At 52.8% G+C, this 15,510-nt stretch overlaps 2 protein-coding genes and 1 long non-coding RNA gene across 6 annotated transcripts in view; 1 reads left to right on the top strand and 2 right to left on the bottom strand.

Moving 5' to 3' along the window:
* Positions 1-6,018, bottom strand: part of FBP2 (fructose-bisphosphatase 2) — a 30,962-nt gene extending 24,944 nt beyond the window's left edge. The window contains exons 1-2 of one of the 3 annotated variants that reach the window (XM_051851213.3): positions 5,429-6,018; positions 3,297-3,581 (exon numbers count right to left, since the gene is read on the bottom strand). In XM_051851213.3, coding sequence (XP_051707173.2) covers positions 3,297-3,466 — 170 coding nt within the window. In that variant the 5' untranslated portion in view covers positions 3,467-3,581; positions 5,429-6,018. 3 annotated transcript variants of the gene reach the window in all.
* On the top strand, positions 5,588-6,936 carry LOC138843930 (uncharacterized). The gene is made up of 2 exons (XR_011379147.2): positions 5,588-5,810; positions 6,622-6,936. It is a non-coding gene; the product is annotated as an uncharacterized LOC138843930 (long non-coding RNA).
* A 5,668-nt stretch (positions 6,937-12,604) lies between these two features.
* FBP1 (fructose-bisphosphatase 1) overlaps positions 12,605-15,510 on the bottom strand; it is a 31,989-nt gene continuing 29,083 nt past the window's right edge. For both annotated transcript variants that reach the window (XM_089335894.1, XM_002708294.6), the window contains exons 6-7: positions 14,599-14,718; positions 12,605-13,054 (exon numbers count right to left, since the gene is read on the bottom strand). In XM_089335894.1, coding sequence (XP_089192020.1) covers positions 12,863-13,054; positions 14,599-14,718 — 312 coding nt within the window. In that variant the 3' untranslated portion in view covers positions 12,605-12,862. The remainder of the gene's footprint in view (positions 13,055-14,598; positions 14,719-15,510) is intronic.

Here is a 15,510-nt window from a genome sequence, read left to right as displayed (position 1 = left end):
TCAGCAGTCTGCTCGGGACCCCCACCCCACCCCCTACCCCGCCACTCACCTGCCTTACGGCCAATCTGACTGCTGACCAAGCTGCTTCCTGCCTGGGCGCCTCTTGCCACCAGGAGCCCCGTGGCTGTCACTCTACTCCAGCCTGACTCATCGCTCGGTGAGGCCTTCCCTGGCCTCCCGGCTAAAATACCCACCCCTGAGCCCCCTTCTTGATTCATTTTCCGCCTCAGCTCTCACCGCCATCTAGTGATCGGTTTTGTCTCTGGGCTCCACAGAGGCAGGGGTTTCTTTCTCTGTCCCAACGGCAGCCGCCGCCCCGTAGTCTGTGCCCTCTGTCCCCGCCGCATCAAGGGGTACGCACGCTTACATCCCAGCAGGTGCTAAGGCCATGCAGCCCCTGCACACCGAGCTGCCCCCGCCTCTCCCCTCCATGCTCTCTGCCTGCCATCAGCTTCCTCCTCACACCCTCCAGGAAGCCCCCGCCCCCTCCCCAGGTGTCCTGCGTGTCCCCCACCACCTGACGGGTACAGCCTGCCCTCCCTTCCACTCTGCTCTTGGGTACCCTTCCTGCTGGGTTTTTGGCCTGCTAAGGGAAAGGACTGTGTCTGACCGCCTGGGTCCCCACGCATGCATAAGCAATGCTCAGTGTCCAATGGATTACAAGGACAGGGGCGGCCAGCACGGAGTTTCCCTTCCCCTCCTCACTGATTGAGGACGTCTCCACAGGTGGCGAGGGCTGAGAACCTAAGCTGGGGACACGGTGATTCCTGCTCTCTCTCTGATGGCCAGCGTCACCCATACCCCGCCCCAGCCACCTCATGTGATGCCTGGTACAAGGAGCCAGCTGCCCTGCAAAACAATTCCGGTTGCCTGGCCTCAAAGACAGCACCTTCTGGGGCGGGCCTTGTAGCAGAGCAGGTTAAGCCCCGTCTGCAACACTGGCACCAGTCTGAGTCCCAGCAGCTCCACTGCTGATCCAGCTCCTTGCGACCGAGCCTGGGAGAGCGGTGCAAGTGGCTTCAGTACTGGGGTCCCTGGCACCCACGTGGGAGACCCAGATGGAGCTCCTGGCTCCTGGTTTCCCTGCCTGGCCCAGACCTGGCCTTCTGCAGACATCTGGACAGCGAAAACAGCAGATGGAAGCTCTCCCTCCCCACGCCTCTCTCTCCCTGTGCCTTTCAAATACATAAACCTTTTGAAGAAAAAAAAAAAAAAAACCTGCACTTTTCATTTCCGGACAATTGCAAGCAGCCAACCAACAACAGTCACAACAAAACGGGGTTGTCTTGCGTGGCAGTGTAAGCGGACCACAGACCCAGCATCTGGCTAGCACACCCAGGTCCATGCACCCACACCCTCCAACCCCACCGTGCTGCCCCCCGCACTCCCCCCAGCCCAGCCCACCCCGAGCCCCGCAGGCGCAGGGCAGCTCCCTAGCTCCACAAAGGCGGGTCACGTGCCCTGCTAGGGGGACACGTGGATCCCAAGGAAGCCTTCAGGGCAGATCTTGCAAGAATTCGCACGCACCAGGCCCCGCTTCAGCCTCAAAGCCGTTGCAGACGCCGGCGGCTTTGTCTCAGCGGGCTGCGCCTGCCACCTAGTGGCCGGTCGGCGGCGGTGCCCGCCGGCTGATTTCCCCGGGGAGCGGCGTGGGCTCCTGGCACTAAGGGGCTTTTTTTCTGAGCCCCACAGGCACTGTGGAAATCGTCGCGACCCTCCGAGTGAGGAGAGGTAGGCCCAGTAGGAGCAAGTCGTGGCCTACCACCGCAGGGAAGGGAAGGGAAGCTAACTCATCACCTCCCTGGCTGGGGTCTGGACACTCAGCTGCCACAAAGGCCACCCCCTCCGCCCCAGCCACGTAGTAAGTCAGTGGAGCAGGGAGAGGAGGGGGCGTGACCCCGAGATGGGGCCCAGGAAGCCGCGGTCGGAACACTAGGACTCCCGTGCAGGGAGAGACAGGGCTGCACCTTGCATTCGGAGAGGGGAGAACTTGGCCATGGTTGTCAAATGCAGTCAATGCACAGAGAGGAAAGCGCTAAGCACGGTGCGTCCTTAACTTGAGTCCTGTTGCTGGGTCCCTAATGAAACTTCGTGGGAATAAAATCTCTGATGACCTTGTGATCATTGCAACCTGAGATAGCACCCGGCAGGTCTTCTGTGTTAAAAGCACTAAGCTGTTCAGAAGTATTTTCAGTGACTGGGCTTTGTCAAGTCTTACTTTGGAGTCCCCCCCCCCCCCATACAAGACCTTTCAACTCCCCAGAGACCTCCAGTGGGCAAGCCAAGTCACATCATTATTACAAAGGAAGTGGAAGTCCCAACAAAAATGGTTTCTTCTTATCACAATTGGAACACTCGGCTGTGATCCACGTGAACCTGGCCTCCGGCTGTTCTTGGATAAACTACCAAGGACCAAGCACGTGCAAGAAGACTCTTCCCTCCCACTCCCAGCTTCCCGCACGCCAAATACAGACAAAGAGAAAGAAAGACAAAGACTAAACTTAAAATAGAGCCACCAAAGTCTCCCTCCCACGGTGAGGGGGGAGCTGTGGATCCAGCCCCGGGAGGTGTTCGTTGGGTGAATGATTCCTAGCTGGTACCAATATGAGCAAAGGCCATCATAAAAACACAAGTCTGGGGCCGGCGCCGTGGCTCACTTGGTTAATCCTCTGCCTGCGGCCCCGGCATCCCATATGGGTGCTGGGTTTTAGTCCTGGTTGCTCCTCTTCCAGTCCAGCTCTCTGCTGTGGCCCAGGAGGGCAGTGGAGGATGGCTCAGGTCCTTGGGCCCTGCACTCGCATGGGAGACCAGGAGGAAGCACCTGGATCATGGCTTTGGATTGGCGCAGCGCACCGGCCGTAGTGGCCATTTGGGGGGTGAACCAGCGGAGGGAAGACCTTTCTCTCTGTCTCTGTCTCTCACTGTCTAACTCTATCTGTCAAATAAAAAAAAAAATGCAAGTCTGTGCAAAGCACCAGAAAGAGACCTTTCAAGTCCCCCTCTGCTTCTTGGTGCCACTGAGACTGTGAACACAGTCAGCAGAATTCAGCAATTTTTAATGCACCATTTTTAAATTCAGCATGTTTTAGTACAACGAGCCACTGCGTTTGCTCTTGCCAGATAAACAGTAACAGGAAAAATAACACTTTTTTTTTTGCTCCCTTGTGTGTTTCAAAATAGCACACATGAGAGAGAGGTGAAATGCAGCTTCCTTCTGGGGCACACGGGTGTAACCATGGTGACCCCGTTTCTAGCCCAAGCAGGTGCAGCTCCCGCGCGAGCTCCCCGGGACTCACAGGTGGGCCAGGCCGGCCTTGCGCACGGCCGAGGAGATGGCTTTGATGGCCGTCAGCATGGAGTTGAGAAGCTGGGTGAGCTCTCCGGTGCCTTTGGCCTGCCGCCCCTTCTCCATGACGTAGCGGGTCAGGGTGAGCATGTCGGTCTCGAAGGGGCTTCTGTCCGTCATGGTGGTCGATGCTACTGCAAATCTTTCTCCTAGCAGGAATCCTTGCTTTTCCCCAAGGGGCTCCCGGCTCCGCCGAGTGGACGCTGAGAGGAAAAGTGCGCTGTCCCTGCCGGACCTGTAAGAAAAAGGACCCAGCCCGCGTGACTGGAATGACTGGCATAACTGGACGAGCCCTCAAGGAAATCTCTCAGGGCTCTGCCAAAGCACCCTAAGCAAGCTATAAATAGCCTTGGGCTGCCCAAAGCCCAGACCTGCGTTCTGTTGATGGGTTTCCTCCCCCCCCCCCCCCCCCCGTAAAGACCCTAACAAACAGGGATTTAGTAATAGCAGGTGGGAGGGGGGAAGTGATCCACAAAACACTTTTATGCAGGAGGCCCAGAAGGCTTGTGCACATCCGGGTTCTGCAGAATCTGGCTGTGCAGCAGCTGTCGGTGGCCGGTACCCTATCTGGGGCATAGGTCACGACATCAAGTACGTGCAATCCTGAGATCTCTTCAGCCAGCCTTCGTTGCCAAGCTGCTTGAAAAGGGTGCCTTTAAGTCACAGAAAGCACGTGTGATTGGATGGCTCGGGAGGAGAGAGGAGGGGACAATGGTGTTCCCTCGCACAGCGCCCTGCACCAGTATCATTGTTCCCCTGCGTTTATGTTTTAGGATAATAAAAGGACCCCCTGCTCGTTCAAAAGGAAACACTGGAGAAATAGAAAGAAAAAGCGAACGTGCTCACTCCCAGCCGAGCCCCCAGCCCACCCCTGGGCTGTTCCAGCTGGGGAGGGTCTGTCTGTGTGGCTGGCAGGCACTGCTGGGGGCCGGCACAGTGGGGTCAACATGCTTTTGGTGGCACAGGCAGACCTGGCTCTGTGTTGCAAGCTAGTAGTCTGCTAGTTACACGACTGGGGAAAGTTCCTCCACTCCTCAAAGCCCCCGCTTCCTCACTCACGTGGATAAAACACCCACCTCAGAGAGGATTAAAACTGGAAAGATGTGGCCGGCGCCGCGGCTCACTAGGCTAATCCTCCGCCTAGCGGCGCCGGCACACCGGGTTCTAGTCCCGGTCGGGGCGCCGGATTCTGTCCCGGTTGCCCCTCTTCCAGGCCAGCTCTCTGCTGTGGCCAGGGAGTGCAGTGGAGGACAGCCCAAGTACTTGGGCCCTGCACCCCATGGGAGACCAGGATAAGTACCTGGCTCCTGGCTCCTGCCATCGGATCAGTGCGGTGCGCCGGCCGCAGCGCGCCGGCCGCGGTGGCCATTGGAGGGTGAACCAACGGCAAAGGAAGACCTTTCTCTCTGTCTCTCTCTCTCACTGTCCACTCTGCCTGTCAAAAAAAAGAAAAAAAAAACTGGAAAGATGTGCCTGATGCAGTAGGTGCTCAGCACTTCCTTAGGTGTTACTGTGAGTTTATTGCCAGCCAGTTCATTCTTTCCGTTATGTCTTGTACACGAGTCTGTTCTCAACAGATTGGTTATGAGACAAACCAGCCAATCACCCAGGGTTTCGGCTCCGATCGCCAGAGAGGCACCAGCCGTACAGCCTCTGAGGGTGTCAAGGTTGGCACCCCGTGTTGCAGGGCCACAGGTTAGGTCACCGGTGCAATGGCAGCCTAACTGCTCTATCAGGGTGCACCTGCTCTATCAGGGTGCCAGTTCAAGTCCAGTTACTTTGCTTCCAACCCAGCTTCCTGGTAGGCAGCAGAAGATGGCCCCAGTACTTGGGTCCCCAGCACCCATGTGGGAGACCTGGATGGAGCTCCTGGCTTCCGCCTGGCACAGCCCTGGCTGTTGTGGGCATTTAGGGAGTGAATGAGAGGATCAAAAATATTCTCTTTCTCTCTCTCTCTCTCTCTCTCTCTCGGTCTCCCTCTCTGCCTTTGAAATAAAGAAAGAAGCACTGTGTTTTGAAAATGAGCAGAAGCCTCAGGAATCAGAGGGCTGGGAGGGAGGGGTACTGGCTGGTGTCACTTACACGCACTCAACTCAGGGAGAGCCGGCTGCTTTGCTTCGCCATCACCCAGCCCTGGCTGACAGCCGCGGGCGCGGCTACATTTAAATGTTAGAAGTTCAGGTTACCCACGTGGCCTGGAATCGCAGCTGCTGACCTTTCAGAAAATGCCAAAGTTCCTTCGGGGCAGGCGCGCGGCGGTGGAGACTTGCAGAGCGGCGGCAGCGGCAGCGGCAGCCTGGGGAACAGCAGCGGCCACGCAGCTGTCTGTGCCGCTGATGCTTCGGTGACCACACAGCTATTTATGACCTGCGGAGAGACGCTGGCGGGCTGAGAGATAAGGACAAATGTGCCCGCGGGGCAGGGCCCGCCGTCTGCAGACTGCGATCCAGCGTGGGACTGCAGAGTGAGTATTCACGGCGGGACCGTTCTTCGTAAGCAAGTTCTGCTAAAATCCCAGCATGGGCTTCGCACAGAGCGCCAGATTCCTACCATTCTCCTGGAAGGCAGCCTCAGCCGCTGCCCAGCCCGAGAGCCCCGTGTCCGAGCCAAGGGCACCCCTCCCTTAAAGAGGAAAACTCAACCTGGAGCGCTCCGGTACCAGCCTCATCTCCGGCTGCAGCTGATTGGAGAAGAAGTAGAGCTTGACCAAGCTGAGCCAATCAGATTTTGTCCTCTGGGACTTTAGCGTGAGATTTAGATGATTTAGATGACGGCGATCCAGGAAGGAAGAGTGAGCGATGTATCCCTAGGGCTGGGAAGCCACAGGTACTGGGCTTTCGCAAGCTTGCCCTGAATCTTTCCAACACATTCCCTGTTTGATTTAACCAGAGTGAGTGGGTTCCGTCATTTACAAGGAAAATGCCTCTGACCGCAATGATAGATATTACAGTTAACATCTTACATAGGCAGAGACAGGATCGGAGGAATTAAAAATATATATACATCACCAGGTTCAGCCTAGGTTATGCTTCAATAACAAAAGGACCCAAATCCCAGTAGCATAGTACAGCATGGGGCTGTTTCTCCTTCATGTCCCTGGCAGAGGGCCCGGGCACCCAGCCTGCGGCCATGTGGGGACAGCTGTCACTGAAGTGCATGGCTTCAGAGGTGGCATGGATGGGGAGAGGCTGCACTGCTAGTCAGCCTAGTTGAGGTACCCGCCAGGGGCCAGGGTGGTGGTGCAGGGGGTGAAGTTTCCGCTTGTTCCCATACAGGAACCAGTCTGAGTCCCAGCTGCTCCACTTCTAGTCCAGCTTCCTGCTAATGCACCTGGGAAAGCAGTGGAAGATGGTCCAAGTGCTTGGGCCCCTGCCAGCTACACGGGAGAACCACATGGAGTTCCAGGCTCCTGGCTTCAGCCTGACCCAGTCCCAGCCATTGCAGCTATCTGGGGGAGTGAACCAGCAAATGGAAGATCTCTCTCTTTCTCTCTCTCTCTGTGTGTGTGTGTGTGTGTGTATGTGTGTGTGTGTGTGTGTGTGTGTGTAAAACTCTGCCTTTCAAATAAATAAATCAACCTTAAAAAAAAATAGTGCATGCTTTTCCACATCCCATCAACCAAACCCAGTCACAGGGCCCTTGTCTAAATGCACAGGATGCCAGGAAATGTTGTCTTCCTGTGGGTCCAGACAGGAAAAACAGTTTGGTGAGCATTTCCCCTGCCCTCCGCCAGGCCCACACAGCTGGTGAGTGGCAGAGGCAAGACGAGAGCCCAGCTCACCAGGAGCCTAGCCCAAGGGCCACAGTCTGTTGCTGTCATTCTGCCTTCTCTGTGGCTCGCCAGGACTCACTCCCTGCATGGCGTCACCACCACCCCGCCCTCCCCAGTGTGAGAACGTTAAGGGGAGAGCAGCCGCATGCATGGGACACTTGCACCTCCGGACCTCAGGGACACCAACAGCTGCAACTCATTGACAGGACGCGGTTTAGTCTGTCCAGGTCCCAGGATCGGGTCACCGTGCCCAGCTCCTGTTGCATGAGAAGGGCTTTGTGAAGGAGGCCACGTCCTCAGATCTTGGCTTCTCCAGGAAGCCTGTGCCATGCCCTCAGGGGACATGATTGAAAGACAAGGAACCTTTGGCTGCACAACTTAGTGCAAGGGGTCCCCAAACCACAGAAGCGTGTTCCCCTGCAGTGCCAGAGGCTGGAGGTCCAGGGCCAGCGGGGCACCCACCCAAGGGAGACACACATGGAGGACCCTCCCTGGCCTCTTCCAGCTTTGAGGGCCACCCCTCGGATGCCCAAGCCTGTGGCTGCCTCATCCCAAGCTCCGCTGCATCTCCACATAGCCCTTTGCCCTGAGTGTGTCTCTTAAGGACACTTGTCATTGGATTTGGGACCCACTGGGACATCTAGAATGATCTCATCCTAAAGTCCTGAATCAGTTACATCTGCAAAGGTCATATTCACAGGTCCCAGAGACTTGGATATGGACATATCCTTTAATAAGTACATTGTTCAACTACTGTAGGCATCGTGAAATTATTCCTATTGTCTTTTTTTAAAGCTTTATTGGTCTATTTTTAAATTTTTTTTATTTGACAGATAGAGTTAGATGGTGAGAGAGAGAGACAGAGAGAAAGGTCTTCCTTCCGTTGGTTCATCCCCCAAATGGCCGCTACGGCCGGCGCTGCGCCAATCCGAAGCCAGGAGCCAGGTGCTTCCTCCTGGTCTCCCATGCGGGTGCAGGGACCCAAGCACTTGGGCCATCCTCCACTGCCTTCCCGGGCCACAGCAGAGAGCTGGACTGGACTAGAACCCGGCGCCCATATGGGATGCCGGCGCCGCAGGTGGAGGATTAGCCAAGTGAACCACGGCGCCGGCCCCTATTGGTCTATTTATTTAAAAGAAAGAGTGACAGAGACAGACAGATGTTCCATCTACTGGTTTAGTCACCAAAATACCTGTAACAGTCAGGGCTGGGCCAGGCTGAAGCCAAGAGCCCAGACCTCCATCTTGGCCTCCCACATGATGGCAGGGACCCAAGGACTTCGGTCATCTTCCACTGCATTCACAGCTGACTAGCAGGAAGCTGAATCAGAGGCACAGTAGCCAGGACTGGAGTCGGTGCTCCGATATGGGATGCTGGTGTTGCCCATGGCAGCTTATCGTGCTGCACCACAGCGCCCACCGCTCTTCCCGCTTCTACAGCTGGGGACCAGCAACAGCTCCCCTGGGCACTTTGGGAACCAGTGACACCCAAGTGGAGCTTCCACCCCGATCCTGCTCATGGGGTGTTCACCAAGGGCCCGGTGTTGTTTGCTGTCCCTAACTCCTACAAGTCCTGTTAGCACTGATTTAAGGAAACCAGCAGCAAACAGCCAGCAAAGACGAGTGGCCAGAGGGGGCCGCTTCCCTTTGCAAAGGGAACATCATGTGTTCTACATGACACTTAAGCGCTTTGATCCCTTTACCAGCATCTGTAAGGGCAACATCCAGGTCTGAAATTCTTTTTTTTTATTTCATTATTCCTTTATTTTTTAAGCCCACTGATCATTTCTCAGTTGGGGTCTTTTTTCTTCTTTTTTTTTAATTTAGTAAATATAAATTTCCAAAGTACAGTTTATGGATTACAATGGCCTCCCCCATAACTTCCCTCCCACTCGCACCCCTCCCATCTCCTGCTCCCTCTCCCATTCCATTCACATCAAGATTCATTTTCAATTCTCTTTATATACAGAAGATCAATTTAGTATATATTAAGTAAAGATTTCATCAGTTTGCACCCACACAGAAACACAAAGTGTAAAATACTGTTTCAGTACTAGTTATAGCATTACTTCACATTGGACAACACACTAAGGACAGATCCCACATGAGGAGTAAGTACACAGTGACTCCTTGTTGACTTAACAATTTGACACTCTTGTTTATGGCGTCAGTAATCTCCCTAGGCTCTAGTCATGAGTTGCCAAGGCTATGGAAGCCTTTTGAGTTTGCCGACTTCGATCTTATTCAAACAGGGTCATAGCCAGAGTGGAAGTTCTCTCCTCCCTTCAGAGAAAGATACCTCCTTCTTTGATGGCCCATTCTTTCCACTGGGATCTCACTCGCAGAGATCTTTCATTTAGGTTTGTTTTTTGTTTGTTTGTTTTCCAGAGTGTCTTGGCTTTCCATGCCTAAAATACTCTCATGGGCTCTTCAACCAGATCCAAATGCCTTAAGGGCTGATTCTGAGGCCACAGTGCTGTTTAGGACATCTGCCATTCTGAGTCTGCTGTGTATCCCGCTTCCCATGTTGGATCATTCTCTCCCTTTTTTATTCTATCAGTTAGTATTAGCAGACACTTGTCTTGTTTGTGTGATCCCTTTGACTCTTAGACCTATCAGTGTGATCAATTGTGAACTGAAATTGATCACTTGGACTAGTGAGATGGCATTGGTACATGCAACCTTGATGGGATTGTATTGGAATCCCCTGACACATTTCTAACTTCACCATTTGGGGCAAGTCCGATTGAGCATGTCCCAAATTGTACATCACCTCCCTCTCTTATTCCTACTCTTATATTTAACAGGGATTACTTTTCCGTTAAATTTAAACACCTAAGAATATTTGTGTGTTAATTACAGAGTTCAACCAATAGTACTAGAACAAAAAAATACTAAAAGGGATAAAGTATTAAATTGTACATCAACAGTCAGGACAAGGGCTGATCAAGTCACTGCTTCTCATAGTGTCCATTTCACTTCAACAGGTTTCCCCTTTGGTGCTCAGTTAGCTGTCACTGATCAGGGAGAACATATGACATTTTTAAAGATGGCCCAAGTCTGCAATTCTAAGAATACCCAGAGGAGAATCATATTGGAGCTATTTCGCTGGGTCTGTCTGCATTTCGGCTCCCTTTCTTGGAGCGAGATACAGCGAGAAGATGTGGATGCACCTGTAGCAGGATGCAAACCCACGTCAGCTGAAAACGCTCCGTCCAAAGACATCACTGGACTGGTGTCTTAAACTGTTTAACCTAAAAGTATAAGACAGTCGTGTCCCACTTCAGGGTGCCTGGGTTTAATCCCCAGCTCTGGTTCCTGATTCCAGCTTCCTGCCAATGCAAACCCTGGGAGACAGTGATAGTGGCTCAAGTAGTTGGGTCCCTGCCACCCATGTGAGGGAGCTGGGTTAAGTTCCTGGCTGCCTGACCCAGTCTGAGTTATTGTGGGCATTTGGGGAGTGAACCAGTAGAAGGGAGTGTTCTCTCTCTGTTGCCTGTATCTCTCCCTGTCTCTTTCTAAAAAGATACCACACCGAGAACACGAACAAAAGCCAAGGAGAAGGGATCTTTGGGTACTTTGCTTAGTTCCTCCAGGCACCAGGATGGAGGAGGATTGTTTCTCATACCAAGTTCCTCAGCATGGGAAGAGGCTCCCAGATTGCCACATCTCCCAGATGCTTTGAGAAGCAGAAGGCAACTGATGCGCAAGACGGTTAAAAATCAAAAGGTGTTTTGTGAACCAGAGAACGCGTCTGAGAGAGCTGGCACAACCGGAGGGGAAGAAGTGCTGCTTGGTTTGGGACTGGTCAGTGGACAAAAGCAGACCTAGTGCATAAAATCAAACCAGGGGGCTGGCACTGTGGTGCAGCGGGTAAAGCCGCCACCTGCAGTGTCAGTATCCCCTATGGGCACTGGTTCAAGTCCCGGCTGCTCCACTTCCAATCCAGCTCTCTGCTATGACCCGGGGAGGCAGTAGAAGATGGCCCAAGTCCTTGGGCCCCTGTACCCATGTGGGAGACCAGGAAGAAGCTCCTGGCTCCCGGCTTCGGATCGGCGCAGCTCCGGCTGTTATGGCCAATTGGGGAGTGTACCAGCTGACGGAAGACCTCTCCCTCTCTCAATCTCTCTCTCTCTCTCTCTCTCTTCTCTCTCTCTCTCCTCTCGCTCTCTCCTCTCGCTCTTTCTCTCTGCCTCTCTTCTCTGTGTAACTCTGACTTTCAAATAAATAAATAAATCTTTAAAAAAAAATCAAACCAGGCTTCCTGCTGGAAAAAACAGGGAGTGGATGGAACGTGTTTGGAGGCCAGGAAGCAGGAATGACAGACAGCTGTTCTAAGTTCTCAACTGGAAGGGGGAGATACACACAAACATGCTCACACTTGTGCACACATGCAAATATGCACACACATACACACATGCATACTAACACGTACACACATTTTCTAAATCCAGAGCTCAGGAAAGGCCAAAGGTGTTACTTTACACCTGGTAGGACTTGCCATGACCTTGAACTTTTGGTCCAGAAAGAACCAGCCTAGCTAAAAGAGAAACTTTCTATACAGAGTTTAGTGAAAAACATGTTTGCAAGAAATTGTATTTCCTTATATCTTGTTCTTGAGGCTGGCCTTATAGTGCAAGGGGTTAAGCTGCTGCCTGCAATGCTAGCACCCCTTCAGAGCACCAGTTCAAGTCCCAGCTGCTCTGCTTCCAATCTACCACCCTGCTAATGTACCCGGGAAGGCATCGGAAGATGGCCCAACTACTTAGGCCCCTACCAACTATGTAGGAGACCCAGATTTAAATTCTGGGCTCCTGGCTTCGGCCTGTCTCAGCCCTGGCCATTGCAACCATTTGGGGAGTGAATCAGTGTATGGAAGATCTTTCTTTCTCTCTCTTCCTCCCTTTCCCTCCCTCCTTCCATATCTCTCTGTAACCCTGCCTTTCAAATAAATAAAATAAATATTTTTTAAATGCAAAAATTGTGTTCCCTTATGGTAACTGACTCTGGGAATCAGTAGGCTTTGTGAGTCAATCAAAGCACTATGCTTTTCTAGAACAGTCACCACTGGGAATAATGCAAACCTTCATTCAAGACTCAGGGACCATGTGTGGGAGGCCAGAAGGTGTTTCACAGGCCCCACCACTCACTTAGGAAGTCTCCCACTTCCAGGGGGCACTTGTTGAACAGCCTTGTTCAGGGTTAGCACTGCACAACCAGCCCTGAACAGGACAATGCGTGGGAGAAGCAATACCTTAACGCCAAGTTCACTGGCCGAGGACCTGGGTTCAGTCCCAGATCTTCTCCTCACTGAATGTAGACCCAGGTAGATATCTTTACCTGTCAATGCTCCATTGCATTATCTATAAAATGGAATGTTCACACTATCAGATTCCCAAGGCTGGTGTGAAGATTAATTGAGTTATCTAATGTTGTGTGTATCTGCTCTTTAGATATCATCATCATTTGTCCCAAAGTAATGAAGGCTTTTTTTTTTTTAGGAATAATATGTTTATTTCTCCTCCATCCACTTAAAATACATCTTTCATCCACCAGTGGCATTATCAAGATAGCATTTTGATTAGGCAATGCCGAACACGACTCCGCACTGGATGGTGAAAGTATGCACGCTTTTTGCACCTGCTGTCTAGAAATGCAGGCTCCGGGTCGGCACAGGGTAAGGCGGTGTTAGCTAAGAGTTCCAGAGAAGAGGCAGTTCTCCAGGGCCGGGCGGAGGCCGGCTCTTCACTTGACAGCATGCTTCTTATAGATCTCCAGGAACTCCTGCACATCGTCAGGGGAGCCCAGGATGACTGGTGCCCTCTGGTGGATATCAGTGGGCACGATGTCCAGGATAGCTTCCTTCCCGGTGGTGGCCATTCCCCCAGCCTTCTCCATGACGAAGGCCATCGGGTTGCATTCATAAAGTAGTCTCAACTGGAAAACAAGACCCAAGAACAGCATCCTCGTCTCAGAAGGCACAGACAGAGGGGGCTCCTGCACCGCAAAGTAGTGCAGAACTGCTGGGCATTTGCAAGCCCAGTGATGGTCTCTCCGCCTGTGAGGCCGCAAGAGCCCCCTTCCCGCTTCTGGCGGCCACTGACACACAACGTTTCACCGTTTGTTTAAACTAAGCCATCCATCCATCAAGCCAGAGGCAGCGCTGGATGACCGGACGCAAGAGTGAGACAGACCACCTGGGTTCAGCACGGAATGGCATTTTGGCAGAGCTAATGGCTCCCTTCTCTTTGCAGCACGGAAACTGGACTTAATGAGTGAGTCTGGGTGTGTTTGGGATGGAGCCTTGCCTATTCTGCAAGCATGAAAATAAAACCCGTGGCAGTGTCTGGCTTCAGACATCTGGGAAGCAGACTGGCTCCTCCAAACAGTATAATATTGTTTGCAATTCTCTATGCATTCCTTTTACAATCCTCCCAAGGCTTGAGGGTTGGGATTTAGTATATTATACATCTTGGCATTTATCGTACTCATTTTCATGTGGTCTGCCACGGAGCACTGAGCTTTGTACAGGTGTTTCCGTTTCCAAGTAAGTGTCGGGGCCAGATTGGACAAACTGAAAAAATTCGAAGGGAGGAGTCACACCCTGTTTGTGTCAGGGAGTAATTGTGTGGGACATTGGAGATACGTGCTGCCACACGTGACAGAGTTGGGACTCCCACAGTGGCCGTGGCAAGAGTGGCATCTTCAGTAAAAGAAAGATGTCATTGGCAAATTAGACACCATTGCGCCTTACACAGAGCTATCGAAAAATCCAGAACATATTGGCTTTTTAACTAACATCCTATTCCTTCCCTCATGTTATTTTTAAAAAGGGGGAGGAGTAGTAATCTGTCTAGTGGAAAAAATAAAGGGGGTACAAGGCACACCGTTACCCTATGTAGAAGAAGAGGGGGCACCAGAAAGCACAGCCCTACCCCCACTTGGGCAACGCTGCAGGCACCGGGCCGGTGCAGCTGGGGGAACGGCTTACGTGAAAACCCCTAGGTTTCCTCCGAGAGTCCTTCCTGCCCTCAAAGGCATCCTTTTCCAAGTAGCAAATGTCAGCCCATTAGTTATTTCTATTTTATGCCTTCACAAAGCAATCAAAGAATCCCTCTATGTGGAAGGCATATTTGATTTGCTGCTTTGGCAATGGCACCAGACTGCTTCATTTCACTGTGTGAATGGAATTCATTTTTCCCAAGCCAAACCACATGCCTACTAGAAGTTCTAAGCACGTGTGGTCCCCTCCTGGCCATAACACCATTCCCTTCTCTTTGGCCACAGGAAGTGCTCTCAGAAAGTGTTTTTATGTGTGGTCGATACAGCCTGGCTTTAGCTTCAGTCTAGAAAAGCACAGGTCGCAGACGTCCTTAGCAACCAACAGCTGCTCAGCCTTCCTTGTCCCCAAAAAAGTCACATCCCCCGGGCTGAAAATGACCTGGGCTGCTTCCCAACGGCTCTCTGTGCCCTGTGCTTACCTTTCCATTGGGGCTCTTCTTGTTAGCAGGGTACAGAAAGATCCCACCATAGACCAGCGTGCGGTGAACATCGGCCACCATGGAGCCCACGTACCGGGCACCATACGGGGATGAATTATCCTGCGGGGTTAAGTTCAGTCACCATGGTTAGCAGCATGGGAAATCAAGAAAGGGAGTCCTCTTGGGTCCCCTCAGCATCCATGATGCCACAGTCACTTAACAAGCGCCCATGATGTGGGTACTTGGAGGCTGTGCTAAGAAACCTGATTAAAAACCCTGCTCTTGGGGCCGGTGCTGTGGCTGAGCGAATAGGGATGTGTTATGTCCCGGCTGCTCCACTTCTGATCTAGCTCCCTGCTAATGGCCTGGGGAAAGCTCGGAAGAGGGTCCAGGTGCTTGGGCCCCCTGCCACCCATATGGGAGACCCGGATGAAGCTCCTGGCTCCTGACTTCAGCCTGGCGCAGTGCACAAAGGCAAATGTTCTTGGTCTGGGGGCAGAGCCTGGTGAAACACAGTGTGTGTGTGTATGTGCAGGGGGTGGGCTGGGAGGGGAAGCCTGAAGAGGTGAGAGAAGATAATTAAGCTAAAGAGAGAGTCTGGGGCCAGCGCTAGGGGATCCAAATGCCACCCAAACAGCATTTGAAATTCACCCTCTCCACACAGAAGCCGCCCGTGGCTTTTACGCGAGAGGGTGGCCAGTGCGGGGATTCCCACCAGATGCAGCTCCACACTCAGCCTCTGAGTCTCTTTGGAGACACCAACGTGTGGCCTTGTCAGGAAGATACCAGAGTGGACTCTGTTGGTCCTGACCCGACGGGTGGAATCCACCCCAGATGCGGGCCTGGAGGACCAGACACCACACAGCAGGTGCCTGGGAGTGAGAGCCACAGTTTGTACCGTCTGGGACCCCG

This window comes from Oryctolagus cuniculus, chromosome 1 (assembly GCF_051225735.1).
Source record: "Oryctolagus cuniculus isolate XC-2025 breed Fujian yellow rabbit chromosome 1, ASM5122573v1, whole genome shotgun sequence".
Taxonomy (NCBI): Eukaryota; Metazoa; Chordata; class Mammalia; order Lagomorpha; family Leporidae; genus Oryctolagus; species Oryctolagus cuniculus.
Note: the sequence above shows the minus strand (reverse complement) of the source record. Positions and strands in the feature narration are given on the sequence as shown.